The sequence below is a fragment of the Bactrocera latifrons genome, unplaced genomic scaffold, assembly GCF_001853355.1.
Source record: "Bactrocera latifrons isolate USDA-ARS-PBARC rearing strain unplaced genomic scaffold, ASM185335v1 scaffold_689, whole genome shotgun sequence".
Lineage (NCBI taxonomy): Eukaryota > Metazoa > Arthropoda > Insecta > Diptera > Tephritidae > Bactrocera > Bactrocera latifrons.
The window spans coordinates 59,261-71,193 of record NW_017537366.1 but is presented as its reverse complement, the minus strand read 5'-3'; the positions used below and the strand labels follow the sequence as shown (position 1 = coordinate 71,193).

Below are 11,933 nucleotides of genomic sequence, written 5' to 3'. Positions count from 1 at the left end.
CATCATAAGGTTCCAAATATATGGACCATAGATGGAACCCTGAGGGCAGCCACGAACCACTCTAATCTCCACACTTTCATTCATGCCGACTCGAGAGGCCTTTCTGTCCGAAAAGTAACTCCGCCAAAGATTAATTTCCAGACAGCCAATCTCCTCCAGTCGTTACCCTACTCTATCCTAGCTTAGGTAGTCAAACGCCCCTTGAAATATACAAATATGCCAAGGACATACTTGTTGACATTCTCTCCAATAACCGCCATGTTGCTTTCTTTGATGACGTATTTGGAAATGTATTTGATCGATTTCACCAAACTACAATATCAAAAGTTGACATTAGTTTTGAATATGAATTAGACAACAGTGGCGAATATGGTACCATCCATATGTTGTCGACTTCAATATTCACTCCTGTAAGTTGAATGGTAAATGTCGTCTGATGTTACGACGATAGAATGGATATCCATCATTCCCAGTTAGGGTTTCCGAAAGAAAACCACGTAGATAGTGTTTCGTGCATTTATTGTTAGACACACAACCCGAAGTGGAATACTGGATCTTTCTCGGTATCAGGAATTTCTGCAGAAATGACTTCATCAATTTGATCTGGTGTAACCACCATGTATAACTCAACAGAGTACATCCCACATCTGATCGCACCATGTATACATACGTTGCTTCAATATAAAGTCCTTCAAGCATCGTAACTGTTATTTAAAAAGTCGTGCTGTGACATCGTAACGCTTGCTTGCTGATTGACCACAATTCATAATTCCACACGTATGTCGTCGCATCCTGGGAGTATTCGTTCATGTGCCTTGGTGTGCCATACGTTGATGGCAAAAAGAACTCCAACTGATATTAGCGCGACCGATTCGTGGCATCGTAACAAATTTCAATCTGTAATTGATCACTTTGTGTGAAACACATATAATGCTTTCACCGAATAATTTTCAACAATTTTTTTTTGAAATGAAAAACAAAACAAAAAAATTATATATGAAAAAAGGTTATTTTTTGGAATTTTGCAATTTTCCGACTTTTGCTTACGAAAAGCATACGTTTTTTCTAAACCTTCCCCGACCCACAGCAAACAACCTCTGAAAATTTAATCAAGATTGATTCAGCTGTTCTCGAGCATTAGCGTTACTAACAGACAAACATTCATTCGTTTATAGGGGGGAAAGAAAAGGGCTGGTTTTAGGGGTTTTTCGGCAATGACGAACACTTAAAAAAAGAATTGGCCAAATTGGTCTAGGCGTTGTTGGGTTATGTGCTTAGCAACACATTTTGCGTTTCATTTTTATATATAAGATGAGTCACAATGTGAATTTTTGGAAAAAATATATTTTTTAGACGTAGGTCGCTCCTGCCTGTAGATACGACACTGGCAGGGCGACCGACAAAATTAGATCCATCCACGGTACTGCCGAGATTAAGGAAAGGTGGTTAATTAACGTGCTCGGAAAAACTGCTCCTTTTTATCTATTTCGTAACTTGAAACATTTGACGGGTATATTGGGTCTGACTTCTTGAAAGAAGTGGACTTACAAAAGGGAACCCTTCAATATAAAGGTGGTGAAGAAAAATTACCTTATTATTACTGTAAGAGTTGGAAATGAAAATTCTCCTAAGGAACCAGGGAATACGGAAAATATTTCTTTCATATTGGAAAAACATGAAAAAGTTTTCGCAAATTCAGATAAGGCTTTGCCGTTTAACACTAATGTGGTAGCCACCATTAGGACAGTCGATAACGCACCGAATTATTCAAAGTCATACCCTTACTCGATAGCCGCTTCGGAATTTATAAGTCAGGAAATTAAAGATTTACTACGAGATGGAATAATTCGTTTTTTTCGATCTTCGTATAATAATCCTATATGGGATGTCGATAAAAAAAGGGATAGACGAGAACGGGAGGAAGAAGATGAGGATGGTAGTTGACTTTAGGAAACTGCAGTTTCGGACAGGTATCCTATTCCAGATAGCTAACAAGGGGATATCAGAGTTCTTCTGACTTAAAGTATGAGTTCCACCAAATTAAATTGGCGGAGCAGGACAGGGTAAAGACTGCCTTCTCTGTAAACAATGGAAAGTACGAATTTTGTAGTCTTCCTTACGGGCGGAAAAATGCGCCCGCAATTTTCGAACGGGCAATTGATGATGTTCTCAGAGATGAAATAGGGAAATGCTGTCATGTTTACATCGATGATGTAATTATATTCTCAAGCAATGAAGAGGATCATTACAGAGGCATCGAAAAAATTTTAACGAAACTTTACCAAGCCAATATCCGAGTTTTAATGGCAAAATCAAAATTTCTTAGGGAACAAATAGAATTCCCTGGATTTATTGTTTCGTAGGAAGGGATAAAAACATTTCCTGCACTCTTCGTGGATTACGAGCAGTTTTGGGGCTATTTGGTTACTATAGGAAGTTTATGAAGAAAGTGGTCATGTGGGAACAAATCAATCAAAAAATTAGTTGGACAACGGCGCGTTGATACCTTTCGAAAAAGTTAAAATCATTTTGTCTTCTAAGGACGTACTTCTGCTATATCCTGATTCAATAAACCATTATTCTTAACAACTGACGCTTCAGCACACGCTATTGGGGCGGTATTATCTCAAGGCAATAGGCTGATAACCATGATCTCCAGAACATTATCGCAGCAGAAGAGAATTATACCACCAATAAAACGCTGGCGAGCATTTACGGAAGAGTAACCTCAATTTCATTATAAACCCGGTCAAGATAATTTTGTTGCCGATGCAGTGTCATGACAGCACATTTATGCAATAGAACAAGAATCCTCATCTGTTACTATGCATAGTGAAGAATCTCTAACAGAAGTTATTCCAAAAGTGGAAAACCCTGTTAATTCATTTCGAAATCAGATTATTCTTGAAGAAGGAAATATCACAACCAAGAATACAAGAATTATTTTCAAGTTAAGGATAAGGCATCAAATTACATTTAAAAAATTTCGCGATCTTTTAGAATTGATTGGTGAATGCGTTAATCCTGATGTAGTTAATGGTATTGAACGACTACTATTTTCCAAATTTGCGGAAGAAATTAAAGGGAATTACTGGAAACTGCAAAATTTGTAAAGAAGCCAAGTACGAATGCCATCCGACTAAACCAGAGTTAGGAAAGACTCCGATACCATCCCATCCTGCGGAAATGTTACATATAGATATTTATTCCAGTGGTAAACGTAATAGGAAGGTTGATAACAGTAACCTTAGGTAATAAATTTTGTTTTTGTTTCACAGAGTTATTTTACCACTTTTGCGTACTCATAACTACATACCGGTTATTGACGGAAAGAGCAGTTTGGGACAAATATGACCATTTGAAGCATCGAACGAATTTGACGAATTACATCTCCATCTTGCGGCAAACAGAAAATATATTTCACGTTTTCCCCAATCACACATCATTAAAGTTCTTCAGGCCTTCATTAACCAAATTTATCGATTGATTGACACGGTGAAAATTCACCATAGACAAGCAACAAGTATAAACATGACGCTAAAATATAATACATAGCCGGAACTCAAGATTTCGATGGCTTTATTGAACTAATACTTAATACACAAGAACTTATAGAAGCCACTGGCCATCAATTTTTCATAAACACTCAGATACAACAGCAAATCGATAACTTGACGGAGACTGTTAACAAAATCATTACTAATAAGGAAAAAAGCCGAAATTAACACTGATGATCTTTTAGAATTAATAATGGCCAGAAATAGGGCAGTTGTAACAGATTTGGACAACATAATTTATTCCATAGTTTTAGGTAAAATAAATGTAAATCCTATAAATTTGTATACAGATAAAATTTCGAAAATATTGATCACCAAAAATGTAATGTAATTCTAAATTAAACATTTTTCAAAATGATGATGTAATAAAAAATTATTTTTTGAAGACCGATACTGTTGCAGATTGCGGCCAATAATTCCTGTTAAAAACTGTACTGCAGCACCATCTGCAAGTTTCTGTAAAATAAAAACGGATTCCACATGTGTGAGACAACTATTGAACAATAATAACGCGGCATGCAAAACTACCTACAATAACCTTGATCCGATTATCCAAGTTGACAGTGGCTTGATTATCATAAACGACCAAACAGTCGAAGTTCGGGAAGAAGAAATATCATCGGTTACAATATCCAGCACTCATTTAGTCACATTCGAGGGAGAAGTTTGCATAAATGGTACAACTTTTTTCATTGAAAAAGTGAAGCCAACGCTCCGACCTGGAATTCCTTCAACGCAGTTTGTTAACTTGACCGACCGTTTGGAAATTTTAAGCCTACCTTATTTGCGCAAAATTAATTTGAGGAAACTTGGACACATTGAAAACCTAAGTGATACTGACCGTTGTTACCATTATACATAGGTACAGCATTAGTATTTTGGATACGCGGGATGAGTAAACACATAAAGGACACAAATGACAAGAAGGCAGCGGTAGCCAAGATCATGAAAACTGCTGCGGACGCCCTCGATGTAGAAGTGGGGCAGTTAACACATTAGTCTGCTAGTCTGCCTACTGTAACGTTCTTAGAACTACTCCGCGCCAGCTAGTAAGCGTAGGAATAGTCCGCGTCAGCATTTTCCCATCAACCGGCAAATTCTTCGGTACTAGAATATCGGTAGAAACGATTTACCTGTTTTCTAAACGACAACAACAGCAGCAGGTGTAGCTAAACAACAACAGCAGTATCAGGTGCAGTAGCAGTGGAAATTGTGTTAAGTGTATCGAATCAGGCAGGGCTCATATTTTTAAGTTTTAGTCTTAAGCCAGACTTGTACGAAAGTGCTTAATAAAATTCTTTGATTAGAAAAGTTTAATTGTGAATTAATTTCAGAAAACCAGAGGTTATATTCTGGTCGGCTCTGTTAGGAAAGGTCAAGGAAGCTGAGAAATTGTAAGCATTTTTATAACTCAAGAACGGCTCAACGAATTTGGCTGAAAATTTATGGGGAACGATGAAGCATAGGTGTACAATTTCAAACTGACCCTTCCTAAAAAATTATAAAGTTTCTAAATATTGGGAATTTTAGAATACAACTTCCCCAAAAAACCAATGCTTTATCACACACGAAATGTTTTTTGATTCATTTAAACTAACAGAAGTTGCTTCACCCAAAATGCTATATTTCATTAACTAATAGTTATAATCTAACTAATAGAAATCAAATAGTTGGTATTAATAGTAGTCTATGTATCAGCCACAGTAAAGCATGGACGGGTCCTCTAGTATCATATCTAAATATATTCACAGCTCTACTACTTCTCGAGTGTCTTTGATTTCAATTGAGCGAGTCTACACACATATTGACTGTGAAAAATTATGTTTTTTAACTAATTCCATCTATTTTGTAAATAAAACTTTGCTTACTTGTGTTTGTTTTTACTCACCAGTGTGTAATCGCGTATGTTGCTGCACGTGAGAAAGCTGTTTAAATCTACGATCACAATATGAGCATTTGTACGGTTTTTCTCCGGTGTGGACGCGGATGTGCTGTACCAATTGATGATTGCTGGAGAAACTCTTCATGCATTGTTGACATTGGTGTGGTTTACTTTCGGCGGCCATACTTCCAGGAGCACCGAGGCCGACGCGAGGTATCTGCTGTATCTGTTGCATAGCGCTTTTGTGCATGAAAAGCTGAAACCCATAATAAGCACACCAGTGCACGGCGAATTAATTATGGGGACGAGAACATGAAAATATGCAAAAACAAATCACAAATGTATCTTCAAGTTAATTCATTCATTAATTTCCCAAGGTTTGTACTTTGTTCAGGAATACACATATATATTTAAGGTAAACTTGTTCATATGTATTTATGCTTAAAATGGATGTGACATGTAAATATACAGGGCTATGTGTGTAACGTGACCTGAAGATTCAAACGAAAATAATATAAATGAAAATACACTTCGTACACAATACAATACGCAGCAGAGCTCTAAATGTCTGCAGAATGCGAAAACAAAATTTAATAACTTGAATATAGTAAAATCATATATCGTATATGCATAATACAATAAGAAGTATTATTTTTGGCTGCACCGTAGCTATAATTCCCTTCACATGTGTATTTCCGTAAGTTGAAAAGTTAAACAAAAATCTCAATTCTAATTTTTATTGATTAGTTTGTATGGCAATTTATTCCGAGATTAAACTGTTGCCTTGCACAATGTTCCATGCCAAATTTTGTAAAGAAAAGAAGTTTTCCATAGCTCGTCACGTAGCGGCGATATGTTGAAAAATATAGTTATCTCATTGTAGTGACATCAATGCTTAATGGGTAAATTCGAATAATGTACAATGTACAATGCTTTCATTTTGGTGTTAATATTTAAACTCTCGAATATGTTGCAAAAAAGTATAACAGTTTTGACCACCTAACGGTTGCTTGAAATAATTAATAGAAATAGCGTTATATGTAAACGATCAGGATGACGAGATAAATAGAATTCTGGGTGACTACTTGGGTAAAATTTTATACCTGTGTTCCTTGGCACCCTGACGATTGCAACGGAATTGGTATAGGTACATTTCGGTATTACGGTTGCATGTTTGAACCAGTTTTCGAAGCATTTTTAACACTCTGAACGCGGTATATTCAAAACATGCATCCTGAACGTATTCACCGTCTATTCAGGTGCCGAACGTTGAGCTAATAGTTTATGTTTTACGCACGGAAAAAGAAGTTTTCGGTCCAAGGACTCATCAAATTAATGTTTTGAGTACTCAAAAAAGCTATTGCAGTCAGTCGATGTGATGATCAGATGGTTGTATACCACTCAAACTTTATTGTTCCAATTGTTACAAAAAGAGGTAATCATTAGCGTGGAAGTACTTCATGCACGAACAACTTTTCATGGATTTGGTCCATCTTGAAACACCCATACCGTCAACTGATTTTTAGTTTTGGATGCATATGCGAAAATCCAAACTGAATTGAGTTCATCGATGCACTATTGCTAAGTTAATCCACGCCGAAAGTTGTACAAAATAATCGCTCGAAAATTTTCAGCACAAATAGGGATCGTATAGTATGGCAAAGAGCATGTGTAACATAAAAAGGTCAAACTTTATATAAAGTTGTGAGCTGCCAGATTGCAAAACTAGGGTTATCAAATCCCGAAATATAAAAGGCAACCTACGTATATACTTTTTTTCTTTAGTGTATATATAGGATGGAGGATGGAGTCATGTGTAGAAGTTCACGCAAGTGAGGAAAGTTCTCCGATCACCATACACTTGGCAGTGGCCAGAAACGATTCTTTTACATATGACTCAAGGAGCTCACGACTTCCGGTCTTTGACCAATTATTCTCTGGGCAGACAAAGAACATCCGTTTGACGGCAAGCTGAAGTGAGAAGGCGAAATATCCATTCCACAGGTTTGTGCGACGGGTTTTGAACCCACCACGTAAAAAAAAACGCCTTCAATGAAAACGCACGAACTTTTTCGTATGAGAGACCCCCCTTTCGATGACGACCATGGGATGTCCGGCCCCAGCTGGTTGACGTCCTCGTGAAAATAACGGCTGACATCACCAGTTGAAGAAATGCGATTGACGGGACAAGTACTGAGAGAGTAGGTCCTTGTGGCATTTACTACAGTGTCCATATAAAGGAGCGCAAGATTGGTGTGTCATTCGAGGTGGGAGAGAGATTCAATCGCCGAGTACTCTCATTCACCCTGGTGGGTGAACACAATCCGCATCAAAGTGAAGTTCTTCAATATATCGCTGATTTGCACCCACGCCCTGATGGAAGAGAATGGCGATGTGACCAAAGATGCATTCTATGAGCGCTTGGAGCGCACCTATGAGAGCTGCCCCCGTTGCGATGTCAAAATCGTCCTTGGCGACTTTAACGCTAGAGTGGGCAAGGAAGATATCTAAATTCAGCCTCTACGAGGAAACATCCCCAAATGGGTTGAGGCTGATCGACTTCGCCGGGGTCCGAAATATGGTAACCTGTAGTACTAGGTAAAAGCATAAGAAAATACATTAAGCTACCTGGCTGTCTCGGGATCAAAACACCACCAACTAGAGCAATCATGTTGTGATAGACGGAAGACACTTCTCCGGTGTTCTAGACGTGCCTCTATGCAGCAAAAAACGCTCCTCGACGTCGAGGAGCTGCAATCATAACAGATAGCCGAACGATTTTCTACTCGGCATGCACTACTGCTCTCTGAGAGCATTCGTCAACAACTCGGTGTAAGAGAACTGTGGGAGAACATTTCATGCTCCTTATGTACAGCTGCAACCGAAATTATTAGTTTTCGGAAAATGCAAAAGAACAGCTGGTACGGCGGAGAGTGCCGTGTCGCAGCGGAGAGAAAACACACTGCCTACCTCGCTACTTTACGATCGAACACAATACGTGCGCGATCGAATAGATACCGTTGAAAAGAGAAGCCAGACGCATTTGAAGATACAAAAAGAGAGAGGCCGAATTGCGTGAGTATGAGGAGCTTAACAAGTCGACCAACCGATAGGAGTTATGCTCGAAAATTTTACTAAAAAATGTGGTGACTAACAGATGGTTTAAAAACCTGAACATACCCTTGTAGAACCCGCAGGGGTGATCTAGTAACTGATTCCCAGAGATTGGAATTTAAATGTGATTTGCCGAATCCGCAGAAAGGGATACCCTATAATCTGCGAAAACTACTGTGGGATAAGCCTCCTCAACGTCGCTGCTGGCGCATGCTGATGATATTAATATCATCGGCCTTAACAACCGCACCATTATTTTTTCTTTCTTCCGAATGGATAAGGCAGCGAAGCAAATGGGCCTGGGGGTGAACAAGGGATAAATGAAATATATCTCTTGTCAACAAACAAACAGTCGTCGCAATCGCGACTAGGCACCCACGTCACTGTTGACAATCATAACTTCGAAGTTGTAAACAATTTCGTCTATTAAGGCACCAATATATACACCACCAACAATTTCAGCCTAGAAAACCAACGCAGGATAACTCTTGCCAACAGGTGCTACTTCGGACTAAGTAGGCAATTGAGAAGTAAAGTGGGATAAGCCTCAACATCGCGTATAAGGTTCTAATTTGAGCTTCAGAACAAAACCGAGAAGGTACAATCTTCTATAAGAGTGTACTGCTGCTTGCGCATGCTGATGATATTAATATCACTGGCCTTAACAACCGCGCCATTATTTTTTTTTCTCCCGAATGGATAAGGCAGCGAAGCAAATGGGCCTGGTGGTGAACAAGGGAAAAATTAAATATATCTTCGAAGTTGTAAATAATTTCGTCTATTAAGGCACCAATATATACACCACCAACAATTTCAGCCCAGAAAATCAGCGCAGGATATCTTTTGCCAACAGGTGTTACTTCAGACTAAGTAGGCAATTGAGAAGTAAAGTCCTCTCTCGACGAACAAAAACAAAACTCTATAAGACACTTTTTTCAACATTCTGCAAAAGATGTATATTCCTTTGCGAGTTGGTCACGGAGAATATCGCATTCGATGGAACGATAAACTGTATGAGATATACGACGGCATTGACATAGTTCAACGAATTATAAGACAGAGGCTACGCTGGCTAGGTCATGTAATCCGAATGGGCGAAAAAACTCCAGCTCTGAAAGTATTCGACGCTTGAAATCTCCAATTGGCGCCATCTTTCGAAAAGAATAAACGACTGATGTGCTGTTGTTAACTCGGCTATAACTGCGTAAGCGGTTTCTACGCCAGTACAGAAGAAGTATACCCTATTTAAGTTACTGAAATAAAACTATGCCCAAATAGTGTTTTTGATATATGCCACCTAGCGTCAAAAATTGTTAAAGTTGTGCAATAAATTTTGAAGCAGAGCGATTTTTTTTTCCAAAAAATTGTGGCTCATGGCTCTTATCGATGTGCTAAACAACTCGTTAAAGAGCAATCGTGGTATACTCTGGAATCTCAACAAACATTTAAAAGAATTAGCTTATTCGGATCATATCACCCTGCTATCTACCAAAAAATCGGACTTGAAGTCGAACTTGGACTAACTTAGCGCCGCTGCAGGCGAACTTGGCCTTAAAATAAATGTGAGAAAATCTGAATTTGTATCAAGTAGAAAGCGACAGATGATAATTTAGGCTTAGAAAAATGGAGCGTTACACGTTAAAACAACATATCTTTATTATTGAACAATATTTCAAAGATAAAGAAATCTTTGCGGCCGCAGTTCGCTACATGTCATTTAGCCCGCGATATTTCTAGGTCATAATGTCTCTTGCGAATTAAGTTATTGATTTATTGGGCTTTTCGTAGTTTTTAACAATACTGTTATATGGGGGCTATATATCTTATACATTGACCGACATTTTCGACCAAAAGTCAACTATAGGTACCGGCGTCTAAATATTCGGTACCTAGAGGCTTAAACAACGTTTATTGGATTTAAACCCTTTTTGGTCATAAGTTGGCTATGCTACAGACATTATTCTTGCAAAGTTTTATCCTGTTATATTTGTCACTTCTTGAATTATATAATCTAAACGAATCAAGTGGACTTTAAAATTGTACTATTTGGGAAGTAGGCGTGGTTGTATTCCGATCCCACTGGGACATATAATGTAGGAAGAATGCTGTGTACTAAATACAGAGATATGGGATTTCACCAATAAGTGTGCGGTGCCACACCTATTGTCCAATTCTCACACCAGCTCCCGTAAGGCTTTCTAAAACCATAGCGATAGTAAAATTTAATGCCACTTGCGAATTTAATTATTGATTTATTGCGCTTTTCGAGTTTTTATCAATACAGTTATATGGGGAGTTGACGAGTTGTGAGTTATCCTTCGATTTCATCCATTTTGATTTTGTCGGTAAAAGTTCTTATAAGAATCGTACTCGGTAAGTTTGATTGTTGCAGCTTAAGTGGTTTAGGAAATATGTACATTAAACTTATTAGCGGGCGGGTCCACACGCAATTTTTCAAAAAAAATTCCATGCAGATGCTCCTTCCTACTGCGATCCTCTGTGGCAAGTTACAGCTTTATATCATAATTTAGTGCTTAGTAATTGTACTTTACCTGTTTTCGGTTAATTCCGATTTATGGCCGTGACAGTGTTCCGATTACGCTCATCTACGAATTCGAATTTGTATTTTGTTCTAAGGAACCTGCGTACCAAGTTATCCAAGATATCTCAAATTACAGCTTGCGCGGATGGATGGATGGACAGACGGACAGTCAACCTGGTTTTCATTTATTTATATAACCCTACATATAGTATACCTACCTCGTTTAGTTTTATGTGATACGTACAACCGTTAGGTGAACAAAACTATAATACTCTGTAGCAATTGGCAAGAATATAAAAACTATTAAAAGTATGATAAATCGATAACTGAATACGCAGGAGTCATTGCATTTTACAATCGGGTATATATATATATAAGAGGGCCTTAAGGGAGCCGGGATTGAAATTGGATGATGGGCATGGCAACCACCAAAATCACATATTAGTCTGTCAAAAAGGTCTTGCGGTATTTTCGCTGGTTGGCGCTGAGAGCGCGTAGTTCTAGTCTTATTCGTCGCATCGGGTCATGCTATACCTTTTTGGAAAGCACATTTCACGGGCTAACACGTGTTTTATTGATTGTCGCTTCTTTTAAGTCGTTCGTTAGTTATAGCGTCTCAAACATGGAACAAAATAAAGAGAAAATACGGAACATTTTACAGTACTACTACGATAAAGGCAAAAATGCATCTCCAGCCGCCAATAAAATTTGTGCAGTTTATGGACCAGATGGTTTCAACGTTTCGTTCTGGTGTAGAGGTGGTCGAAGATGCGCCACGCTCCGGAAGGCCTGTCGTCGAAAATTGCGATAAAATCGCTGAATTGGTCGAAAGAGACCG

General features: G+C 38.3%; 1 protein-coding gene across 1 annotated transcript in view; it reads right to left on the bottom strand.

Moving 5' to 3' along the window:
• Window positions 1-5,445: 5,445 nt before the first annotated feature.
• The window catches only part of LOC108975717 (G-box-binding factor-like), a gene marked incomplete at its 3' end in the record, with an annotated part of 59,761 nt that continues 53,273 nt past the window's right edge, over window positions 5,446-11,933 (bottom strand). Inside the window, exon 5 of the mRNA XM_018944411.1 lies at window positions 5,446-5,695. Coding sequence (XP_018799956.1) covers window positions 5,446-5,695 — 250 coding nt within the window. The remainder of the gene's footprint in view (window positions 5,696-11,933) is intronic.